General features: G+C 34.1%; 1 protein-coding gene across 8 annotated transcripts in view; it reads right to left on the bottom strand.

Moving 5' to 3' along the window:
• STAU2 (staufen double-stranded RNA binding protein 2) overlaps positions 1-26,824 on the bottom strand; it is a 318,840-nt gene that overhangs the window by 151,827 nt on the left and 140,189 nt on the right. For all 8 annotated transcript variants that reach the window (XM_032869185.1, XM_032869184.1, XM_032869189.1 and 5 more), the window contains 2 exons: positions 19,429-19,560; positions 10,831-10,891 (listed from right to left, as the gene is read on the bottom strand). In XM_032869185.1, the coding sequence (XP_032725076.1) occupies positions 10,831-10,891; positions 19,429-19,560 (193 nt within the window). The remainder of the gene's footprint in view (positions 1-10,830; positions 10,892-19,428; positions 19,561-26,824) is intronic.

Below are 26,824 nucleotides of genomic sequence, written 5' to 3'. Positions count from 1 at the left end.
GAGGTATCTAAAGTAGTCACCCTCACAGAAAACAGAAAGTAGAATGGTCACTGCCAAGGACTGGGAAGAAGGATAAATGGGGAGTTGCTGTTCAATGAGTACAAAACTTCAGTCATGCACAGTGAAAAAGTTCTAGAGATTTTCTGTACAACACTGTGCTTACAGTTAACAATACTATACAGTGCATTAAAAATCTGTTGAAAGGGCAGATCTCATGTATAACATGCTTTTAGCCACAATAAAAAAAATATAAAATTTAATTTAAAAATAATAAGTAGGAGGTGGGTGGGGGAATGGGGTAACTGGGTGACAGGCATTAAGGAGGGCACATGATGTGATGAGCACTGGGTATTATATGCAATTGATGAATAAATGAACTGTATATCTGAAACTAATGATACACTGTATGTTAAGTAATTGAATTTAAATGGGAAAAAATTAGTAAATGTCCCATATACTAATAATGAACAAGTGGAATTTGAAATTAAAAACACAATACATCAAAAACTATGATGTACTATATAGTTGCTAACTGAATTTAAAAAAAAACAATACCATGTATATTAGCACTCAAAAAATAACATTCTTAGGTATAAATCTAACAAAACATGTACAACATCTCTATGAAGAAAGCTATAAAGCCCTGAAGAAAAAAATCAAAGAGAACTAAATAAATGGAGAGATAGTCCATGTTCATGGATAGGAAGACTCAATATTGTCAGTATGTCAGTTCTTCCCAACTTGACCAATAAATTCAATGCTATCACAATCAAAATCCCAGCAAGTTATTAATGAATACTGACAAACTGATTCTAAAGTTTATATGGAGAGGCAAAAGCCCCCAAAATAGCCAATACAATATTAAAGGTGAAGAACTAAGTTGGAGGACTGATGTTACTCAATTTCAAGACTCACGAGAGAGCTACAGTAATCAAGACAATGTGGTATCAGTGAAAGAACAAACAGATTAAAGAAACAAAAGAGAGAGCCCAGAAATAAACCCCCATAACTATAGTCAATTCATTTTTGACAAAAGAACAAAGGCAGTACAGTGGAGCAAAGACATTCTCTTCAACTGTCAGATGGTGTTAGAACAACTGGATATCCATACACACAAAAATTAATCTAGATACAGACCTTACACCTTTCACAAAATCAGTAGACCCAAATGTAAAATGAAAAATTAATAAACTTCCAGAAGATAATATAGGAGAAAATCTAGATGACCTTGAGTATGGTAATAATGCCTTTGTCATTATACACTAAAACAAGAACCATGAAAAAACAATTGATAAGCTAGACTTCATTAAAATTAAAAACTTCTGCCCTAAAAAACAAAAGAAAACAAAAAAGACAACAGTAAAAGAATTATAAGGCAAGTCACAGACTGGGAGAAAGTATTTGCAAAATACACATTTGATGAAGGACTATTATCCAAAATACACAAAGAACTCCAAAAACTCAACAATAACCCAATTAACAAACAACCCAGTTAAAAATAGGCCAAAGACCTTAACAGACACCTCACCAAAGAAGATACACAGATGGAAAAAAAAAAAAAAGAATATATACACATGGCAAATAACCATATAAAAAGATGCTCCATATCATAGGAAATATAAATAAAAATAAAAAATGAAATACCACTACTTACTTAGTAGAATGGCCAAAATCCAGAATACTGACACCACGGCTAAATGCTGATGTGGACACGGGGTTACAGGAGCTCCCACTCATTGCTGGTGGGAATACAAAATGGTACAGCCACTCTGGAAAACAGTACTCCTACCACACAATCCAGCAATTGTGCTTCTTGGTATTTATTCAAGGCAGTTAAAAATTATGTCTACACGAAAACCTGCATACAAATGTTCACAGAAGCTTTACTGTTAATTGGAAAAATGTAGAAGCAACCAAGATGTCCCTCAGTAGGTGACTGGATAAACGGTGATACATCCAGACAATGGAATACTATTCAGCACTAAAAAGAAATGACCTACCAAGTCATGAAAAGACGTGGAAGAATCTTAAATGCTTATTGCTATGTGAAAGAAGCCAATCTTTTTTTTTTTTTTTTTAAGATTTTACTTATTTATTTGAGAGAGAGAGAGTGAGGGAGAGCATGAGAGAGGAGAAGGTCAGATGGAGAAGCGGACTCCCCATGGACCTGGGAGCCTGATGCAGGACTCAATCCCAGGACTCCAGGATCATGACCTAAGCCAAAGGCAGCCGCTTAACCAACTGAGTCACCCAGGTGCCCCAAAGAAGCCAATCTTAAAAGAATATGTATCTATGACTCCGACTGCATGATACTCTGGAAAATGAAAAACTATAGACGATTAAAAGATTGGTGGCTTGCGGGAGAGAGGAAGAGATGAACAGGCAAAGCACAGAGAACTTTTAGGGCAGTGAAAATATTCTATATGATATTGTAACGATGGATATATAACATTAGACATCTGTCCAAACCTGTAAAATGTACAACACCATGAGTGAAGCCTACGGTAAACTATGGGCTTTGAGTGACTATGATGTATTGATGGAGGTTCATCCTTCGTGACAAATGAGCCATTCTGGTGAGTGACAGGGACAATGGGGAAGGCTGTGCATGTGTGGGGATAGAGGATATACAGGAAATCTCTGTACCCTCCTCTCAATTTTGTTGTAAAATCTAAATCTGCTTTAAAAAAATCTTTTTTAAAAAACAGAAAATTTAAAAATAGTCTGACATTTTGTATTAGCACAAAGTGTAACAAAGACAAGACAATAGCATGGTGGTAAATGTACTAGACTGAAGCCTCCCTATCTGAGTTTGAATTGCAGCAGCAGATAGCCTCTTTACCTTGCTTTCTTGATCCGTAAAATGAATTAGACTAGAGGAACTTGAAAATTTCTTTCAGCTCTAAAAGCCTATGAATCATCTTAACACAAACCAGAAAGCTTGGAATAAAACAATACACTTGAATAACATCACCCAAAAAGCCTGTTGAGTGTTTTTTAAAATGGACTATTACTGAAGTTTTTTAAGTCTTAAGAAAAATCATGTAATGCAGATGGCTGTTCCATTGTTAAAATAAACATTTCACATGCTTTCTCAGCCATTTTAGTGTTTTTACATGATCCACCCAAATATCAAACTGGTATCTGAAACAATAGTTTGGACATTTTCCATGTTATGAAACATCCTAAATGTTCTTTAAAAAAGATTCTGGTACGTGATATACAAAACATTCTTTTAAGAAAATGCATACTTAATTTTAGTGGAAGTTCTGAGAAAAAGCTTTATTCAGTTATTCTTTATTAGCAAGTGATATATATGGAAATAAACATGTTATATAGTGGCAAAGGTGGACCTCAGAATCAGAAGATACAAGTCTTTACTACCTCTACCTAACTTACTATCCCTCAAGCAAATTAATATATCACCCGAGCCTCAATCATCCTGTTTGTAAAATGAGAGGTTGGACATTCTCCAAACTTTTCACACTTCAGACGGCTTGTATTGTTTTTCTTCTACGCATACCATAGCTCAAGGATCTGCCTTTCAGACAGATTGTATTTATTTAGGGTAATATTTAGGATAATAAATCATCTTCTGGTTTCTTCTACCAAAGAATGCCAATCTGAGATTCAGAACAACTTGAGATAGAAATTCAGAGATACATTTCTAATTCAAAGCAATAAATCTACTAAGAAAGAATGCAATATTTCTATTAGGTTATTGAAATACCAGTAACGACACCTATTTTTATATTGAGTAGAGCAACACCAAGCTGAGAAGCACAGGCCTAAATGGTAACTAAGACAACCAATACAGTGGGGAAAAAGTGGGAAAAAAATGGGAAAAAAAACACCATATTCTTTTCATTTGTTCAAACGAAATTACAATGTCAGGTACTGTGCTCTCATGATTTACTTTTTAAATCAAAACAATTGGGTTTTTTTTCCCTAGATTGCACTTATTTTTTAAGTCTTCCCTCCTTTTCCCTTGGGGAGAGGTGGTTAACCATCTTTTAGATTGATTAGCTTTCCAAGAAGCAGTTTCAACTTTAAAACATGTTCTTGCAATCACCAATAATACCAAAAATAGTACCATACAGTCAAGAGACACCTGAATAAATAAAAGAATAAATGCCACATCTGTTGTATGCAGAAGTTTTAGGGAGACTGTCACCACTGCCTTCCTGAATCTTAAACCTAACAGCCCTCAAGCATACTGTTGCCTCTTCCTTCCTTTAGTGATTTTAGTCAATGTTTTGACTACCCTTGCTCCTTTTACTTCCCATGTCAAGGGGATTTTTATCTTTCCAATTACATGTACTCCATGTAGTATGTGCTGAAAGATCATGGATCGAGCACTTCTCTGTTCATATTTATTTTAAATAAATGGAGTTTTAAATTGATTCATGTTAAAACACAATAAAGACACAATGATTAAAATCGGAGCATGGACAGTCAAATGAAGAGAAGAGAACAGAAAGTCCAGAACAAAACCAAATATAGAATCTTAATATATGATAATGGTAAAGTATCAACACCATGGGGATTAAAATTGAAGCCATACTTGGAGTATAAATCCCAGATGGACCACAGATTTAAAGACAAAAAAAAAAACAAAAACTTATTATAAAATTTCCAGAAGATAATGTAAGAGAATTTTTTTGTAATTTCACAGTGGGGAAGGCATTATTAACTATGTTAAGATTACAAGTGCTATATATATGGACTATAAAAGACAGACCACGCAAATATACTAAAAATAAAACCAAACTTTAAAAGAAGATTTCACCATAAACAAAGTGAACTTGAAAAATATTGGCAAGTCCTATTATAAAGGCACATACACATACGCTCTCTAATCAAATTAGGAAGAATAGAAGACCAACATCTAACTTTAAAATGAGCACTAATTATGACACCACTGACATAAAAAGTATTGAAAGGGCTCATAAACATACAAAAATATAATCAACCTCATTAATTTCATTCACAATAGGAGAAATGCAAAATAAAACTATATTGAATACCATATTTCAACTATCAGATTGGCACAGATCCAGGAGTTTGACAGCACATTGTGTTTCTAAAGCTGGGGGGAAACAGGAAATCTCATATAATGCTGGTAGGAATGTAAATTGTTAAATCTCTACTGAGTATAACCTGGCTACATCTATCAAAATTTATACGTTTTCATATTCTTTGACTCAGTAATTCCACTTGTAGGAATTTACCTAACAAATACACTAACACACACATAAAATGATATATGTCTGAGGTTTTACACAGCAGGATAATTTATAATAGAAAAATAACATAAACCATCGAAATGCCCATCAGTTAGGAACTAGTTAAATAATAAAAAAGTCCTATGCATATCAATATGAAAGGCTCTTCAGGACATATTGTTAAGTGAAAAGAGAAAATTGTACAACAGTGTGTCTGGAATGCTAGGGGATATAATAATACATACTTGAATTTGCTTGTATATGTATAGGAAGATTCTGGAACAGTACAAAAGAAACCAAACATAAGTTAACTTGCTTGGGAGACAGGGTAAAAATGTGTGAATGAGAACAAAAGTGGGGAAGACTTTTTACATTTTTTGCATTATTTATTTTTATCCATTGTAAAAAAAACTAAAAAGAAAAAAGAAAAATAAGATTAATGATATAGTTGAATTGGAACTAAACTTCAACTAAATTCATCATTGAAAATGAAATCAAAGGTAAAAGATTTTTTAAATGTCTATTTCTAGAGTGTGGAGAAGTAGATACTTTGAGGGGCACCTGGGATCTCCCATTACAAAACAACTGGTATTTTTATAAATCTGAATGTACATATGCCCTATAATATATAAATTCCACAGGCAGATGTGATCCCCCAAACTCTTAGACATGTGCACCAGGAGAAAGATTAAAAAATGTTCATAGTTTTACTATTAATAATAATAAAATCCTGAAAATAACTCAAATTTGGATCAATAATCACATAATGGATGAAACACAATAATGTAACAAATTAATCTTAAATTACAATAAGTGGGAGAATAAAGCTTAGAAAGAATACCATCTTTCTAAAGTTTAAAAAAAAAAGCAAACTAAACAAATACTGTTAAGGACTAATACTTATTTGGTGAAACTATGGAATAAAGGGTAAAGGGACTACATAAAAAATGCAGATGGACTGGTCACCTCTGTCGTGGAGAGGCATGGGAGGCCAAGAGATACGAAAGAGGAAAATGTGGAGGTAAGGATATCTGTAATATTCTTATTCTTAAATTGAGTGGTGTGTTCACAAATGTTTATTATATTATCAACTTCATAACTTAAATGTGTTAAATGCTTTATGTGTCAAGTTGTGTTTTTTCTTTAAAGATAATAACACACAAGTTTAACATTTCTTGGCAAACTGTAATACACCACACTGGATTTATAAAACTCCATCTTTCTATATAAGCTAATAAATAAGTAATTATAAGCATTAACCTGATTTTCTCCTTCTGCTTATTGTAGAGTTTCTTTTATAACAGAAAAAATCAGTTAAGTAGGTATATTAGTACTTCAACTTTCAATCTCTGGGAAACTTTCACCTATGTGGCGTTATAAGCTCTCTTCCAGTTATGATAGTTTTAGATACCTTTTGATCCCCATAGAGCTCCGAGAAGAGCATATATTTCAGATTTCCAAAACAAATATCTAAAATTAAAATTTCATTCAGCACTTTAGAAAACTATATGTTTTCTCTTCTTTAAAAAAAAGAAAGTCAGAGAGGTACCTGGATTGAATCAGTTAAGTGTCCAACTCAATTTCAGCTCAGGTCATCAGAGTCATAAGATCAAACCCGGTGTTGGGCTCCATGCCAGGGACAGTCTGCTTGAGATTCTCTCTCCCTGCCCTTGCCCCTCCCCACCACTCTCTCTCTCTTTCTCTCTCTTTATAAGTAAATAAATATATAAATAAATATTAAAATTAGAAATAAAAGCCATAATAGCTTCCTGAAGTAGATTTCAGTATATAGGTAACTACTGCCCTAGCTCTTTAATACATACTCCATGATCCCCAGGTCCTGGGAGAGTCCACATCAGGCTCCTCACTCAGAGGGAGCCTGCTTCTTCCTCTGCCTGCTGCTCCCCCTGCTTGTGCTCTCTCTCTCTCTCTAACAAATAAATAAAATTTTTAAAATATATATACATATTTTACATTTATTTTTATTAGCCTATTTGTGTCCTTCATGTTTATTTATCCTGTTGCTATATATACTGCAATTTACACTGTTTATCATTTGCCTTTTTATTTTCTTACGCTGCTTCATGAATTCACTTTCACTTTTTATGTACTTATATCCATCTTTTTTTTTTCATGTTTTCATCCTTTGCTCTTACACTAAAAAAAAAAAAACTCATACTGCAATCAATAAATGCATCTTTAAACTGTTCATATGGCAGCCTTTCTTAAAAACCATGTATCTTAGACAAAAAAAAAAACACTTTTTTTGTCTAAAAATTGAGTCAAATCAGTTTTTAAATTCATGAAAATTTAAATTCAATCTTTCCTAAGAATATTTCAGAAAAATATACTATGTTAATCTAATTAAAGGCCTTCATTCTAGTTTCAGATTCTTTTCCATAAATGAATGTGCCTTTAACTACAAACTCAACATGTATGACTGTTAACAGAAGCAAGCTTAATGCTGCCTCTCTTCTCCCTAGAGTCAATGGGCAAGACAAAAGAATCCCAGCCCAAGTAATAAAAAGGCTTCTCATCACTTAGCCAAGCCCAACATAGCCACCCATGGAAAAGAGGGAGACAGTCTTTCTGGAACATGTGAATCTGTCTTCCCTTGCTCAGGAGAGGACCAGCATTTCCCCTTGCAGTCTCACCAGGTACAAGAGAACAGGCAATGAGGATGTGTAGGTCTTGTTGCCCCAGCTGCCAGTTCAACAGACCTATATTCACGGGATAGGACTTCGTTCAAAGAAAACTAGCCGGGGCATAAACAACCCAACAATCTTTTAAAAGTAGATAGCTAAGTCAGCTACACGCTTAGATTTCCAACGTAGGATTTATGTCTAAATAAATAATTAACATGATCACTTTGTTTAATATTTAAATCCAACTAACTTAATTGTCTCATTACAAAGTGGTTTTGTTATTATGCAAGGCACAAAAGTAAATTGTTCGGGGACACTCCCAAAACACTTAAAGAATCTATTGGTCTGTTTTCCTAAAATTAAAAGTACAACCCTCACCCACACCCATGCGTAAAAGCAGAGGTTCTAAATACGTACACAGCATGTGGGAAGCAAGCCTACAATCTATCTTAAGTCATGTCACTGGGATAGTTTGGCTTCCTGGTTTCAGGATGTATAAGTTTAACAATATAAGGATATGACAGAAAAGTGACACAAATTTTGGCAAGTCAACTGATACTGAAAAGGTCAAGAAGAATTCTATCCCATCCCAAAAGTATTTGTCCTGGGTCATCTCTAATGAACCTAGAAGAGCCAGCATATTTCAGAGAGGCTAAATAAAACTTTTTAAAAGGTTAGTGGAAAAATATTTATGTGAAAAATGCCTCCAAATAATCTTTTAGTGGGTGGATTCAGCACATACCAGTGAATACCTTTGAGCTTAGTCCAATTTTGAATTAAGCTAGAGTTCACCTTTAAGAAACAATGAACCTGTTTTTAAGTAAAACCCTCTATTAATAAAAAACATGGAATGTGAATACAAAATAAAAGATATTATCAACTGAACTGTATCTAAATATTTTACAAAGTTTTCCATGAGCCGTCAGTAGATCTTTAAAATGCATGATCTTTTAAAAAACTTGTTAGTCATTCATCTGTAAAAATCTAGCTTTTTATGTGTATGCCAAGCATAAAATTGCCCCATGCTAAATTTAACACAAACCTCATATCACAGTTATGTGTTCTCGCACTTCAACATGACTATGACAGTGATTTAAAGGGTAAAAACACACAGAACAGCCAGTCTACCTTTTGCTGCAATTCAGTAGAATGAAAAAAGCCTGAGAAGCATTCAAAAATTAGGTCCATATTTTAAATCTGCAGGCAATCAAGCCAGGAGTCAGGCTATGCAATCACAATCACTTGCAAAACCATTTAAACCATTTTTTTTAGTTCTAATTGTTAGCAGTTTCTTATGACTGTAATCTTTAAAAAAATATCTTCCACTTCAAAAATTAAATGCACATGTACATTAACTTTTTTTGTCTACTTAGAGTTAGGTGCTAGCTATGCCAGGTTAAAATTTTCTTTCTCCTTTCCAATTCTGCATTCCCTGCATTTAATTTTTGTATACTATGCTTCCAAGTTAATTTCACAATATTTATCCAAACAATGGTTAGCTAACTATAATTTGTAAAGTAATATAGAGTTTAATAAAGAAAATAATACAGAGTCACTTTATGATAACATCCTACTTTTTACAAAGTATGTTACCTTTGCAGACATTATTCAAGAATGGTTAATCATTTTACAAATGTTAGATTATTAAAGATACTCAGCATTATAAACTGGTATGCGTAACTCTTAACAGAGCTCATTGAATCAGAAGACATGAAACAAGCTGCTCAAGATCAGAAAATATGCCAGCGTGGCAGCCAGCAGGGACAACTTCGAATTCTTGTCTTCCCCCACATGTACCATCCCAAGAGATGCCTACTCTCATCTTTGCCTGCAAAATTCTAAACACAGGTATTCGTCATCAGACAGAAACCAGTTGGGGCAGAATTTCAAACTTAAGGAATTAAGTAAAAAGAATTTAACATTAATGTTATCATAATATACAAATTTAATTTTCAGCTAATGGATTCATCACTTGAATGATCAATTGCTAAGAAACAAACTTTTTGCTAATGTTGTATTTAAGTAGCTAGGAGTTGGCTCCAGAGGACACTGGAGTGCTGCTAGAGAGAACCAGCCATCAGGGAGTAAAACAGTTATATTTCAGAGCAGGGCTGCCGGCATCCTCTGTGATAACCTGAGGCAGAGACCACTCAGTGTTCAGACGGAAGAACCCAGGCTTTGGCTTTGTCACCTCTCACAGTTTGGAAGGGCTGAGGGGTCGTATCCTTCTTTCAAGTTCTCAATTTGAACTACTAGAAACTGAAGGAAGTTCTAAAGTGTTAACAGTTTAGTTGAGTTTCAAGCTGGCTCCGAATGCTTATTACTGTGTTAAATGAAAACAACACAGTACAAGATAATTATATAAAAATATGTGTGTACATAAAAAGAACTGAAATGGGATACAGTTGATTTTATTTTTTTAATTTAATTAACACAATAGTGCATTATTAGTTTCAGAGGTAGAGTTTAGTGATTCATCAGTCTTATATACTAACCAGTGCTTACTATATCCCATGCCCTCCTTAATGTCCATCACCCTGTTACCCCATCTCCCTATCCTCCCCCACCCCAGCAATCCTCAGCACGTTGTCTCCTATTCTAGTTTGTCTCCCTCTCTGATTTCATCTTCAAACAGTTGATTTTAGAGTATGATGGGTTTATAGATAATTGTTTTACTTTCTTGATTCTTTTATATTATAACAATGATGCAATAAAAACAGCTTTAAAAAATTAGATCCCCACCATGTAGAGTAAACGGTACTTAGTTTGCAATGACTAAACCATGCTAAGAATATAAGTGCTTGTGTCTTCTGTCAGCTCCAGGAAATCAAATACCATGACTTCCTTGTCTCCACCACAACATCTCAAGCCCAAGTAGATCCAATAAATATCCAGTGCCAGTCTAATCAATGAACCACTGACAAACACCAAGTATAGTCAACATGAAAGTGAAAACTTACTGTTATTTGTTGGTTCAGGAAACCCAGCCTTTGGACCACTCCATCCTTTGTTTTCCCCTGTCTGAAAGATTAAGCCAATTGTTTAAATTCAGAGAAACAGATTTATGCAAAAAGAAAAAAGTTAACTAACCAATTAAGCGAAGGCAAAAGTCTCTAGCGTGATTATTTATTCTCTCCCTCTTTAACCCCAGGACCATGGACACAAAAGTAATTAATATGAACAGTAACATTCTTCCTTTCCTATATGCAATGTCTTATGTCTTTTTCTGCTTATGTCTTTTTCTGCTTTTATCTGTTCATCTAAATTTATAATTTAAGTAATCAAGAAAGGCTCACAGTCAATACATGTAGTATATACAACATAGGTTCTATCTAGATGGTTAAAAAGCAAACAATTCTTAAACAGTAAATAACAATCATCACAAGTGCTAAAGTAACTCAAAGGGTTTTATGGTTTCTGAGGTCTAATCAACAATGGAAACTGTTCTGTGAAAGCTCTAAGAAGGGTCATGAAATACTGCTAATGACATACACAGAAGATTGAAAACTAAGCCCAAACTTTAAGTAAAACATATAATATCCTGACTTTTGTCAGGCCATTTGATCTGCCTGTTATAAAAATAAATTCAGAGAAGCCAAAGTATTTTGAATTGGTAAGTATTTTAGTCAAATTAATAAGTGACTTTAACTGGTTATGTCCTCTTTGTGTGGAGCTGGTTTTATTGATATAAAGTACTACAGGGGAAAAAAGTCATATTTCCTATTATAATCAGCTTTTATATTTATATTATCAGATGTTAAAGTTCAAATGGAAAAATAAACTCTAGATATAAACACAAAATATAATCCTGGCAAATAGTATACCACTGTGAAAGGACAGAAGAGGAGTAAATGCTCATAAATGCAGGTGGGTGTCAATGGAAGGCCCAAGGAGACCCCACATACACATTCTCTGTGAAGATGAGATCAGAATGAGAAGAAAGCTGCCTGAGGGAGGTTAAAAGTTTGAGGAAAGTGGAGCAAGGTATTAAGTCACATTAGGGAAGAGAAGAGGAAGCAGATCAGAAGAATGCAGATTCTCAGGCACCCACCTCTGAGACTCAGGCACACAGTCTGCTTGAGAATGAGTCTGGGCAAGAAAATCAAGAACTATGTCCCCACACCCACCATACTTTTATGATCAAGTAATAAGCACAACAGCTGACTACAGAGCATGCATATATACCTCACCCCTTGGGACAGTGAAGAGGGACTCCTGAAACCTGAGGGCAGAGCAGAAACATTGAGGGGAAAATCCTCCCCAAACCTCAGCCCACACAAAACACAGATAATAGCACACCACTGCTGAAGGAATTTGAAGTCAGTAGTGATGATAGCAACAACAAAACTCAAAATGAGCTCAACTACTGACAAGATTGATACCACCCTCTACACCCTCCAGAATTAATAGTCTGACAGAAAAGACATGCCTATTCCTCAACATAAATACTGTTTAACTCAGCCTCCAAAATTTTTCAATATAAAATGTCCATTACTTATTCAAAAATTATAAGACAACCAAAATTTCAAGAATTACCCATTGTCAGAGGATAAAGAAGTCAACAAAACAGGACCCAGAGGTCAGAATTATAGAAAATAAATTGTATAATACCTAAGATTAGCAGGTTAGAAGATTTAATATATGTAATGTACATAATATAATGACAGACAACATGTTTAAATATATGGGGAATCTCAACAGAGAAACAGAAACTATAGAACAAAAGTGATTGGAAATCTTGGGGGACAGTCACAAATGAAAATTAATGCTGATGTTGTTATTAACACATGGACACAGATGAAAAATATTCACTAAAACTGCAGATAAATCAATAGAAATTATTCAAACTGAGGCACAGGAAAAAAAGGTAAAAAATTAAAAGGAACAAAAGATACTAGAGCTATAAAACAATACCAATGGTCTAACAAATGTATAACTGGAAACTCCACAGAAGAGAGGAAACAAAGAATAAGAAATATTTGAAGAAATAACAGCTGAGAATTTGATGAAGTAGCCAAATTATAACAAACCACAGATACCACGTTCAGAGACCACTAAAGCAGGAAAAATACAAAAAGGGGAAGAAAGAAGGGGGAAGAAAAGAGGAGAAAGGGAGGAAGGAGAGAGGAAGAACAGGCAAGAGGGCAGAAGGATAAAGCAAAAAAAAAAAAATCATATTTACACATATTATAGTCAAACTGCTGAGAACTAATGAAAAAAGAAAATTCTGACAGCCTTCAAAGGGAAAAAGATAACATGAAGAGGAAAGAGCGGGTAAGAATTACAGCAGATGTTTCAACAAAAAGTATGCAAGTCAAGAGACAATGAAACAAGATCTTTTCAGTACAGTAGATCCCCTTATCTAGAGGGGATGCATTCCAAGTTCCCCAGCAGGCACCTGATAGCACAGATAGTACAAAACCCTATATATACTATGTTTTTTCCTGAACATACACACCTACAACATGTTTAATTTATAAATTAGGTACAGTAAGAGATTAACAATAATAAATAATAAAATAGAACAGTTATAACACTATAGTAAGTTATGTGAACGTGATCTTTCTCTCAAAATATCTTACTGTATTATACTCACTATTCTTGTGATGATTTGAGATGATAAAATGCCTATGGGATGAGATTAAGTGAGGTGAATGGCAAAGGCATTCTAATGTAGAGTTAGGCAACTATTAATTTTCTGATGAGCTTTCAGACTGTGGATGGCCGCAGGTGACTGAATCCATGGAGAGTGAAACCATAAATATGGGAGACTACTGTACTGAAAGAAAAAAACCCAGATTCCTATATCCAGACAAAAATAACTTGCAAAAATGAAAATGAAATAAAGACTTCTTTATCAAACAAAAACCAAGAGAAATTACTTCCAGTAGACTTGTTAATACAAGTAGTTCTAGAGTAAGTTTTATAAGCAGGAGTATAATACCAGAAAGAAATCTAAACAAATGAACATTATTCATGAATATGAATCTACACGAATGAATGAGGACTACTGAAAATGGTAAAAATGAGGGTAAATATAAGACATTTTTTCTGATTTCAACAACATAAAATGATAATTGACTATATAAAGCATAATTAGTAACAATAAATTTTGAGTTTATACTATATATAGAAGTAATATGTATGACCACAATAGGAGGTCTCTGAAACATACAGAGTATAATCACAATAGGAGGTCATAAAGAAAGATAGAAAAATAAAATGTATGACCATATTAGAGGTCAAAGAGAGGAAAGTGAACAAAGAATAAATGGAATAAATAGAAACAAGTAGTAAGACAATACATTTAAATCCAGCCGTATCAATAACTACGATAAATGTAAATGGTCTAATCACCTTCCACTAAAAGACAGACTGTCAAATTAGATTTTAAAAAGCAAGACCCAATTATGTTTTCTTAAAAAAAGCAATTTAAGTATAAAGACACAGATGGGCTAAGACAATGGCGGAAAAATATCTCATGCAAACATTAATCAAATTTAAACCGGGATGGCTATAATAACATCAGACAAAGCAGAATTCAGGGAAAGGATTATCAAGGCTAAGGAAAGAAATCATATAATAATAAAGTGGCCAAGTCATCAAAAAGACATAACAATGCTAATTATATATATATATATATATATATATATATGTTAACCACAAAACTTTAAAGTACACAGAACAAAATTGATAAAACTGAAAGAAGTGGAGACACTATCCAACTTATAACTGGAGACACTAACAATAAAATAAGCAGAAAGAAAATCAGAAGGAATACAAGACTGGAAAGAAGCCAAAAAGAAAACTAAAACATATCTTGAACTGAATAAAAATAAAAACTCAACTTGTCAAAATCTGTAGGACAAAGTTAAAAATCTGCCAGTGAAATTCACCATTACAACAGGCTAAACAGAAAAATCATATGACATATCAAAAGATGCAGAGAAAGCATTTAGCAAAATTCAAAATTCAAAATGTACTGACAATTAAGTAAAAAAAAAACAACCCAATCTCTTAATAAAGCAGGAATATAAGGAAATATCAATCTGATACAGAGTACCTATGAAAAAAAAACTACAATCATCATGGTATTTATAAAGGTGAAAGACTGAATGACTTTCCTTCTACAATGGGGAACAAGGTAAGGATATCTGCTTTCCTATTCAACAATCAACCACTTCTATTCACCATTGTACCAGATGCTCTTTTCACAGCAATAAAGCAAGGCAAGTAGATAAAAGCATACAGATTAGAAGGGAAGAAATAAAACTTTCTTCATAGACGATACGGTCATCAATGCAGAAAATCCCACACACTCTACAAAATAAACTATTATAACTTATTACTCAGTTTAGCTAGGTCACAGAGCACAAGGTCAATGTATAAAGACCAACTTTATTTCTATACAATAGAAAAGAACTGGAAATTGAATGGTACAGTCATTGGTTTAAAAACCAACATCATTAAAAAATGTACCATTAATAATATATCCAAAAACATGAACCACTTAGGGATAAACATAAAAATTGTGTAAAGTATTTCTATGAAAACATACAGAACACTGCTGTAAGATATTTCTATAAAAACCTAAATAAATGGAGAGCTAGATCTTGTTCATGGACTGAAAGATTCCATATTAAGATACTGATTTACGTGAAACTGATATTCAACACAATCCTAAAGAAAACTTCCCAGTTGTCTCTTTCTTTTCTTGGTAAAGACTGATTCTAAAATTTCTATAGAAATGCAAAGGCTCCAGACTAGCCAAAATAATTTAAAATATAAAAAAAAAAAAAAACAGAACAAAGACAAGAGTTCTTTATCTGATTTCAAACCCATACATAATTATAATAGCTTCAGAATAGACATATGGATTAAAGGAACAGAATCTAGAAACAGACCCACAAATATGTGGTCAACTGATTTTCAACAATTGCTAAAAGAATTCAATGGAAAAGCATTAACCTTTGAAACAAATGATGCTAGAACAACTGGATCACCTATGCGGAAAAGGAGGGAAGGAGAGGACAGGAAGGGAGGGAAGGAAAAGGCAGGGGAGTTCTTTATCTGATAAAAAATTTGTGTCCAAAATATATAAAGAACTCTTATACAACTACTCAATAAGAAAGCAAACTATCCAATTTTTAAAAAGACAAAACTTTGAATAGGCATTTCAGGGAAGAGATATGAATGGTAAATAAACATGATAAAATATTCAACATTATCAGTTATTAGGGATATACAAATTAAATTCCAGTGAGATAACATTATACACCTACAAGTACAATCAAAACTATCAAAACCAACAATACCAAGAGCTGAATGTGAAGTAACTGCAGCTCTCAAACAATCCTGGTGGGAATACAAATTGGTACCGCCTCTCTGAAAAACCTCTTCACAGCTTCTTAACAAAGTTACACATGCGCTAATTATACAAATATGTACATAAAGAATATACTAGAGAAATATATACATATGAAGACTTATACATGAATGTTTACAGCCACATAGTTTATAACAGCCTCAAAGTAGAAAGAGCCCAAATGTTGGTGCAGACTAAAACAGTAACAGACAATAGAAAAGAACAAACTAATGATAAATGCAACAGCACGGAAGAATCTTAGCATTATGAAGCCAGACATAAAAGGCTTCCTAATGTATGAGCCAAATTATATGACGTTCTGGAAAGGCAAAATTATAGAAACAGAAATCAAGTGAGTGCTTGCCAGGAGCTAAGGGGAGGGGAAGAGATGAACTACAAACGGGAACTTTTCTGGGGTAACAGAAGTATTATACATCTTAATTGTGGTGCCAGTTAATGAATGTGTATGCATATAACAACACACTTGTCAAAATTCACTGAACTGCATCTCAATAAATCTGAAATTTTTTATAAAGTGGGGATATGTTATAATATACACATAGAATATCTCTGTAAAGATATTTATTTCTATTTATCAAATCCTTATATAATATTCACTGTATTTCAGACAGTATTCTAAATGTTGTACAATTAAGTCATTGTGGAAGATGCTATTCAAAAGAGAGACTAAGAGACCAAGGATCTCAGAGTGAAGTAAGATTAACTTTCTCCTCAGTGTTCACCCGTTCATGCGATTTGAATTCTTTCAGCCATATATATAATTGTTTATTAAGAAAAAAAACTTTTTAAAAACACGCTTTTGCAGGTTTTTAAGCTGCTTTTCCCACATTCATCACAGATTTTATTGACCGATCAGTGTATTCTGTCCTTGTCCTGATCTCTCTGTAGCCTATGACTGCTACCTACCTCTTTTTTTTTTTAATGTTCTGTTAGTCGCCATACAGTACTTCAGCTGGAGGAATCATGCTACCTACTTCTTAAAGCCACTCTCTCTTCCTGTTTACAGGTTTTCTTTTCTCTTCCTTCCCATCTCCCCCATGCACATTATCGGCTACTGAAAGCTTATCACACACACTTCAGAAATACCTCAGCTATCTATCCCCTTGCTTCTCTACCACCACTGCCTGAGTTCAGACCCTCGGCTTCTTTTACCTGATCAGCTCTGCTAGCCTCCTAGCTGGACTCTCAGCCTCCAGTCTCATCCTGCTCAAATACACTCCCTGTGTTACTCACACGCTGTCTTTTGAAGAACACAAAACACATCATGTCACTTCCGTGTTCAAATCTTAAATTAGTAACTCATCAAGCTCTTTAACTCACATAAAAACAGTGGCCTCAGCTATTCCTGACTTTCCAGATTCATCTTCACATTCTCTAGGTTCTGGGATACTATAATTTTTGTTACATGATTAAAGCTACTCACTGTTAACACTTAAGGGTTAGTTTTCTGAGCATAGGGACCAAGTTTCAGTCATCTTATTATCTTCAGCTACCAGTGTTTGGCATTGAGTAAGTGCAATGGGTAAATTTTATGCATCATTGTCTGGACCATGGTGACTAGGTAACTGATCGAGCATTATTCTGGGTGTTCTGTGAGGGTGATTTTGGAAGAGACGGACGCTGAAATCATTGAACTCTGAGTAAAGCAGATTCCTCTCTGTAATGTGGGTGAGCCTAATCAGTTGAAGACCTACCTAGAAGAAAAGCTTGACCTCTCGTGAAGCAAGAGGGAACTCAGCAGAAAGCTTCTGGACTCAGACTTAACTCCTGATTCTCCAGCCTGCTGGCCTCTCACTCAGATTTTGGACTAGCCAAGCCTCTGCAACTGCACAGGCCAATTCCCTAAAATAAGTCTCTGTGACTAATGTATGAATATGTATGTACACACACACACACACGCACATCCTGCTGCACTGTTTCTCTGGAGAACCTTGAACAATAATATAGTACATATACAAAAAATGTTTTCATATTAATAAAATTAGTGGTTTATTTTCACTTAACATACAAATACATGTCTATGAGGAGATTTATTTTGACATATATTTATAAATCACTCACCAGTTTTAAGTCAATATAAATGTGTTAAGTTAAAACAACATATACACAATATAAGAACTACAGAATCTTGAACACATGTTAGGTTTCATGTTACAAATACTTTTAAAAGAAGAAAAAGCACTGACTAGCCAGGTTATAAAAACAGAATTGAAATCTCTAGCGATATCACACACACAAATAAATCTTAATCACTCAAAATAATTGCCTAGATATTCACAGCTATCTTAAAAAGAAAAGTATATCTAAATGTTTTCTAATACATGATTTTGTTTTTACTCTAAATTTCAGAAATGTGTTCCTACAGAAACTGAAAACATCTCTAAAACAGAATCCTTATGTGAGAAACGGCATGGAAAAAAAAGCATATTGTTTTTGATAGAAATAATCATTAAGCCTGTTTCATGAATTTTCATTTAATAAAATGTTTAGTCAAAATAATTTCTACATGTACACAGATAAAATGATAATACAAAATGGAATTAAGCTAGTTCGTGCTAAGTTATCTGCCAAGTACAGAATTTGGGGTTCTCTGCTTCTCTTGCAACAGAGGTAGGTGTTAATGATGTCATTAACTGCCGCAGAAGAAATAGGGGACCATGAACATAAGTCTTGGCAGAAAATAAACACCCTCTGAGTTTACCTTTAAACTTAAAGTAAATAAAAAAATTAGTTTATAGAGCGCCTGTCCAATATAGTTCCTGCCCTAAAGGGATAACTCAGGATCTTTATTTCCAGTGTTTTCAGCTGTATTCCAGAAATAAAGGCTCACAAACTCTGTTCTTTAAAAAGCACAAATTAAAAACTGTGGCTATATGGCAAAAACCACGAGTCAATAAGCTAAAAAGTATTCAACTGGAATTATATAAAACTTATACACCAATGTAATTTTTTAGCATTTTCCAACTGTAAGATTGTAATATTTCATCTTGGCCCCATAAACAGATGTTATTTTGTACCTGGAGAATCTATCTTTAAAGATATAGAGTATACTGACTTCTACTTTAACAGTAGTTAAGACATTACTTAGAGTCAAAAACACTGGAATAGGATTTGTTCCTCACTCTGATATTCTGACAGGATAGGTATATGTACATATAAATTTAGCTCTCACCTTGTCAAGTTGATCTTGAAGACTAGTGGATGCTTTATAACCAAGCTGTAACAGCATTGCTTCTGCAGCATTTTTTTTGGCTATCTTTTTGTTAGGTCCTGTTCCGGTAGCAACTTCATTGCCTACTTTGACCTGATAAGATTAAAGGAAGAAAGTGAGGATAACTGCTTTGGTAAACAGGAACTTCTTAACACCATAAAACAATGTGTCATGCTCTTTAACATTCAAAAACATAAAATTTGGTCCATAATGAAAACAGCAACTAAGATACTAACCCATTTAAATAATGTTATAAATACAAGTGAAAATATACGTGGGGAAAAATACAACAATATGGTCCTCAAACTGACAATGGGGGTTTATCTCAGGGTGACAGAATCTTAAGTGATTTTTACTTCCTTACATATTTCTACGTTATTTGATTTTTAAAACAATATTATTTATATAAGCAGAAAAATAAATTCACATTGTAACATAATTTACATAGATTATGACTACATTTAGTATTATTTATTTAATGAACTAAAAAACTGAAATTCATGGTGCTGCCATTTAAAACAATGCTCACATTGCATCCCAAGTTTATAAAGCTTTATATAAATAGTTCCTGAGGAAAATTAATATACAAGGGTTAATACAATATTGTGGTTAAGAACAAAGATTTCCAGGTCAGATCTGGGTATGAAATTATTCTAGAGGCGCTTAGGTGGCTCAATTAATTAAGCACTGGATTCCTAATTTCGGCTCAGGTCATGATCATGCAAACGAGCCCTGAGACTCTAGCTCTACTCTGGACACGGCACCTCTCTTCCCTCCCCAAACCTCCCTCTCTGTCTCTTTAAAAAAAAAAAAGAAAAGAAAAGAAATTCTACTACTTCCTAACTGTATGAATTGATTCAAATTAGTCAACATCTTTAAGCTTCAGTTTTTTCATCAGTAAAAGAGGTACTCCTATACTACCTCACAGTATTGCTCTGAAAATTAAACAAGAAAATGTATGTAAACTAGTGTATAATATATCATAATTGCTCAATAACTGGAGTTTGTTTTTTTTAAGACTTTATTTATTTGACAGAGACAGAGTACAAGCAGGGGGAGGGAGAAGCAGGCTCCCACTGAGTAGTGAGCACAGGACTCTGGGATCATGACCTGAGCCAAAGGCAGACGCTTAACTGACTGAGCCACCCAGGTGCCGCTAACAGGAGCTTTTTATCATTAGAACTATTCCACAATTATCTCTGGGAAACAAATGACACACACATACACATATATGTCTATATATGTATTTAAAATACATCAGCCATCTCATATCCACACATATATTTTCCAAATTGGGTAGTGTTTTTAATGCTGCACCTGCCAAGACCTAATGCAAAAAAAAAAAAAAAAAAAAAAAGAAAGAAAAAAAAAAGAAAAAAAAGTAAATCAGAAAGTTAAAAGGAAAAAAATTAAAAAATTAAAAAAAAATTTTAAGATTTTATTTATTTGAGAGAGAGAGAGAGAATGAGAGAAAGAGACAGAAAGAGAGAGTACACAGAAGTAGGGGGAGAAGCAGAGAGAAGCAGACTTCCTGCTGAGCAGGGGCTCAATCCCAGGACCCAGGGATCATGATCTGAGCCAAAGGCAGATGCTTAAGTGACTGAGCTACCCACGTGCTCCCAAATAAATACATTAAGAAAATGTTTAAAAAGAAAGCAAAAAGTGCAGCATTACAAGGACAAATAAGAACTACACAACCACAGTGAGATTTGTTTTTATGAACTGGGTCTCAATAAACGATCAAAGCAGCAAACAAGAAGAAAATCACAACTTTATAAATTAAACAAAGTAGTCCGAATAATCTACAGGCAAAGAAGAAACCCCAGTAAAAATTAGAAAATATTTTAAGTAAGTAATAACAGAAATACAAAATATCAAAATTTGAAGTTTGCAGCTAAAGGAGGGTCAAGGAGAAAATATACAGTCATAAAAGCTTAGGGAATGGCAGGCATCTAATGAGCTAAACATCCGGCTCAAGAAGTTCCTAGAGAAAAATGAATCCAAAGAAAAAAGAAGAAGAAAGACAAGGGCAGAAATTAAGGAAATAGAAAACAAAATACGATAAAAAATTTGAAAAAGCCAAAAGTTGGTTTCCTGAAATGACTAATAAAATGATAAATCAAAGATTAAGACTGGGGTGCCTGGGTGGCTCAGTGGGTTAAGCCTCTGCCTTCGGCTCAGGTCATGATCCCAGGGTCCTGGGATCGAGCCCCGCATCGGGCTCTCTGCTCAGCGGGGAGCCTGCTTCTTCCCCTCTCCCTGCCTGCCTCTCTGCCTACTTGTGATCTCTGTCTGTCAAATAAATGAATAAAATCTTTAAAAAAAAAAAAAAAGATTAAGACTGATCAAGGAAAAGTAAGAGAAGATACGAATAAGAATGAAAATGGGAGATTTTGTTGTATAGCATTATATACATTACATTTTGTTGTTTTACATTTTGTTGTATAGCATTAAAAAAAAATAATAAGGGACAGGGGAGCCTGTGTAGCTCAGTTTGGTGTGTCTGCCTTTCTTCTGGGATCAAGTCCCACATGGCTCTCTGTTCAGTGGGGAGTCTGCTTCTCCCTCTCCTGATCCCCCTGCTTATGCTCTCTCTTCTCTCTCCCTGTCAAATGAATAAAATCTTTTAAAAATAACAAGGGATATTGAATATTTCAGCTAAAAATTTTTGAATATTTAAACAAAGTGGAAAAATTCCTCAACAATACAAATTACCAAAACTGGCATAGAATAAACCCCGAACTGTATAGCTCTATAACCATTAAAAAAAAAAAAAAAAAAAACCCACAATAATTAAAAGCATTTCCACAAAGAAAACTCCAGAGAGCTCCTCCAGCAAGTTCTACCTAATATTTAAGGAAGAATAATGTTAGTCTTACAAAAATTCATCTAAGAATAGAAAAAGAGATCTCAGTCCCCAATTATTCAGTGAGGTATCACTTTGATTCCAAAATCCAACAAGAACAGTATAAGAAAAAATTTTACAGACCAATTTCATTCATGAATATAACTGCTAAAGTTTAAACTATATAAGACTAAACTGAACAAAGCAATATAGAGAAAGAAAAATCATGACGAAGTTAGGTTTATCACAGAAATTTAAGATTGGTCTAACATTTGAAAGTCAAACAAAATCTGTCAACAGAATCTGCTATATTAATAAGTTGAGAAGGCAAAACATACAGTCATCATAATAAATGGAGCAAAAGCATTTGATAAAACTCAACATCCATTCATAATAAAAATTCTTAGTAAACTAGGGGAAAAAGGGAACTTCCTAAATATGATAAAGGGCATTTTGTAAAAAACCTATAGCAAACCTCAGCAAATGTTATACGTAACGTTGAAATTCTGAAATTAGAAACAAGACAAGATGCCTTCTAGCATTTAACATTTTATTACAAATCCTAGACAGAACAATAAGGCAAGAAAAAATATGGTATGGAATTAGAAGTATAAAAACAAACCGTCATTATCTGGAGATATGTTATTTACATAGGAAATCCAAGAATATCTACAGATAAATTACAAGAATTTATGAGTGCTAAGTTTTCTATGTAAATAGTAGTATACAAAAGCCAACTGCATTTTTATATCCCATCAACAATCAAGTAGGAAATTATAAAAGTTATTAAATGCAAATCAAATACCTATGATGTTTAAGAACTTTATACAGAAAATAAGCACCAAGAAAAATTAAGATAAACCTAATAAATAGAGATATGCCATACTCATGCACTGAAAATCAGTATGATATCAATTCTCTTCAATGTGACCTGTAAATTCAATTAATTTTCATCAAAATTCCACATGTTTTTACAATATTTGACAAGCTGATTCCAAAATTTACATGGAAATACAAAGTGCTAAGACCAACCAAGATCTTTTTGAGGAGGAATTTGGCAGCATTAAAATTAATTACTTCTGTTCCTCAAGAGCATCACTAAAATCGGGGGGGAAAAAGGAGAGTCACAACACAAGGAAAGATATTTGAAATGTCATGTAACTGAAAAGGACTCACATTCCAGAATATATAATGAATGCCTCTATGTTATTTTTTTTTAAACCATACAAAAATAAGCAAGAGAGCTGAACAGGCAATCTATATATGAAAATTTGGATTGTTTGACCAGATGTCACTGTGCTTTGTTTAGAAAAAAATTAGCTTCAATAGCTTCATGCCACTTTAATAAAATTTCACAATTATAATATACTGTGTACTAGCAATGAATTAGTATGTAGTAAATTTAGTTTTCAGACATAAAGCATGATACTTCTACCCGCAGTTTTCTTTTCTGGCTTTTGGGTGAAAGCATAATTGGCTATTTCATTTGTCTCAGAACATACCAATTCCCATCTGGTAACCAGACTTGTGTACTGTTTGCCATTTATTCTTACACAGTATTCAGGTTCCGTGTTACCATTTCTATCACTACTTTTAAGATTCAGTGAACAAAGTACTTCTAACACAGTGGTTAGAAAAAAAAAAAACCTTAAATATAAACAATGTGCAAATTATATGACAAAGAAATTATACTCTTTTAATAGAATTTTAGTAAAGATGAACTAAATGACCTAGTTCTTGTAGTACACGAAACACTGAAAATGTATTTATTATAGAATTTCTGTAACAACTATCACAAATGTCATAGTTCAAATCTGCGCCATGTCTTTTTCTTCTAAAACTAGAAACCATCACATTATGACAACTCAGCCAGATTCTACAGACCTCACTCAGAAGCACTGATCAAGTGCAGTCCACAGTGGTTCCCTGGAGCTGAGTGAACACACGTGAGCCGTATCTGTGCTGGCCTGCCCTGCCCTGAACACAGCAGGCCCTAGCTATAATGCGCTTGAGTCCCCGGGTAAAGCCAGACCTCTGATACCTGTTATTTTTCCCAGTGTTTGCTCTGCTTCCCCAGCTTCACACGCCCCTGTGTTGTTGCTGGAATGCTTGCAAGCTAACAGATTAGGCTAGCTACGTCAGAAGCTTCCTCTACTGCTCTGAGGGTCAAAAGACTTGCCAAAGTAAATGGAAGCAAGATCACCGAGCAACAAAAAAATGTTATCATCTGGTTTTTTCATGCTACATACCCCTCACTCACGCTCATTCAATTCTTTTGCTGCTTCATCTCTAAATCACATTTCTCCACCCAGGCCTTATACTCTTTGACTCCCGTCTCCTGATCTTGGGGAATGCTGTTCCCATCTCGGCATTCACGTTGGATCTGAATCTACCAGCTTCCCATCTGACCTACTCTGACACCTTCAGGACTGACTATTAGAAAAGATGCTTCCAGATTCATTTTTGCCATTCACTCACCCCTCACTTCACACAAGTTTTTATAATGGCATGGCTCAACAGTTTGCAGGTAGTTATCCCAGACTTATTTGTTACTACTGGAAAAGGTGAGTGTGCTGAAGGACTTGGATTCCCTAACAAACACAGTGGTCACTAAAAAAAAAAGAAAAATCACAACATTATAAAAGCAATTAAGTATATAAGTAAACTTTGTAAGTCATCTTTCTAGAAAACTCAAAAAATTTTTAACCATTACAAATAAATATTTTTTAAGATTTTATTTATTTATTTGACAGAGATCACAAGTAGGCAGAGAGGCAGGCAGAGAGAAAGGAAGGGAAGCAGGCTCCCTGCTGAGCAGAGAGCCCAATGCGGGACTCGATCCCAGGACCCTGAGATCAAGACCTGAGCGGAAGGCAGCGGCTTAACCCACTGAGCCACCCAGGCGCCCCCATTACAAATATTTTTACACTAAAATATTAATTTGTCTGCAAAGAAGTTCAATTATTTTGCTAAGCAGTAACTTTAAGACTGCCAGATTTTGGGGCGCCTGGGTGGCTCAGTGGGTTGAGCCTCTGCCTTCGGCTCAGGTCACGATCTCAGGGACCTGGGATCGAGCCCCACGTCAGGCTCTCTGCTCATTGGGGAGCGTTCTTCCCTCTCTCTCTCTCTGCCTTCCTTTGCATACTTGTGATCTCTGTCTGTCAAATAAATAAATAAAGTCTTTAAAAAAAAAAAAAAAAGACTGCCAGATTTTTACATTTAAACAAATCACTTAAACGAGTCAAGTCCTCAAAAAACTAAAAAAAAACTCTAAAATAGCACATACCAAAGACAATTCATTATCTTTCAGTGAGTCACAAATAAAACTGAAGAAATTTGCTTTATATTTTAAAAACCTGAGATTTTAATCACAGGTGGGAAAAATTAACTCAATAGGATGTGCTATACACAATGTGTATATGTCATATACATTTAATTTAGTTGTCATTATTTTCTCTTCAAAAAATTAAGATATAAAATATAAAAAGCTTTCTAAAAAAATAAAAAGCTTTAAGAAATATATTAAATATTTGGATATTTAAGAATATCCAAATATTTGGATATTCTAAATATCCAAATAATCTTATCAGAGATTTTTCTTTGCCTAGTAATCAATACAAGTAACTGCATCTACTTTATAACATACAAACTTATCTTTATTTTTCACAGTGATAGATAAATATGAGCGTATTATATTACCTCTAGATATTTTTACTTCCACATTCAGTTATAACAAATGATAACATTGCTTAAGTAGTTTATACAAAAGCCTTTACTTTGATAAACTTGCTGCAATACTATAATGAATCCACTGGGGATTCCAGAAGGGGAAAGCAATATGAATTCAGTGTGAAAACATTTAAAAGCACAGCCAAATGTTCCCATTTGACTAGAATGTTTATGAATACCCATAAAATGGAAGCTGGCCTAAGATATTCTAAATTCCTTTTTCAGAAGGGGTACTCAATATACTCTGCAGGGAAAAAAAAATGTTTAATAAACTCAAAGCCAGTTTTTATTCCTAATATAGGTCTAAATTTTAGGTGACTTTTTCCCCCTTCCCTTTTTTTTCCTCTATCGGAGTTCAAAAAATATATTCTAGAATTCTTCCTAGAATTCTCCTAAACATGTAAAAGGAAAAATGGTAAAGTGTTTTATGAAGTGAAAGTACTAGAATAAGACTTCTGGGTCTAATGACATCTAGATAGTATGTGTTTACTAGTCACAGAAGCAGTCCCCCCTTTTTGGATATTTAGGTTCCCAACCATGGTTTATCTGTGACTGCACTGTTAAGTTTACATCTCCAACAAAGCCAAACAACTAGCTCTCAGTCAGGCAGATAGGCAGCAAATATACACCAAAGATTTCTTAAGGTACTGTTATGTACATATACTATACTTTGTACTGTGAGATAAAGAAATGTGGAGATTATAAATTGGGAAAGAAGGTAAAATTAAGAAATGCATGAAAAGGGGGTGCCTGGGTGGCTCAGTTGGTTAAGTGATGACACTT

This window comes from Lontra canadensis, unplaced genomic scaffold, assembly GCF_010015895.1.
Source record: "Lontra canadensis isolate GAN:19392208 unplaced genomic scaffold, GSC_riverotter_1.0 scaffold37, whole genome shotgun sequence".
Taxonomy (NCBI): domain Eukaryota; kingdom Metazoa; phylum Chordata; class Mammalia; order Carnivora; family Mustelidae; genus Lontra; species Lontra canadensis.
The sequence above is the reverse complement of the archived record's forward strand: the minus strand, read 5'-3'. Positions and strand labels throughout refer to the sequence as shown.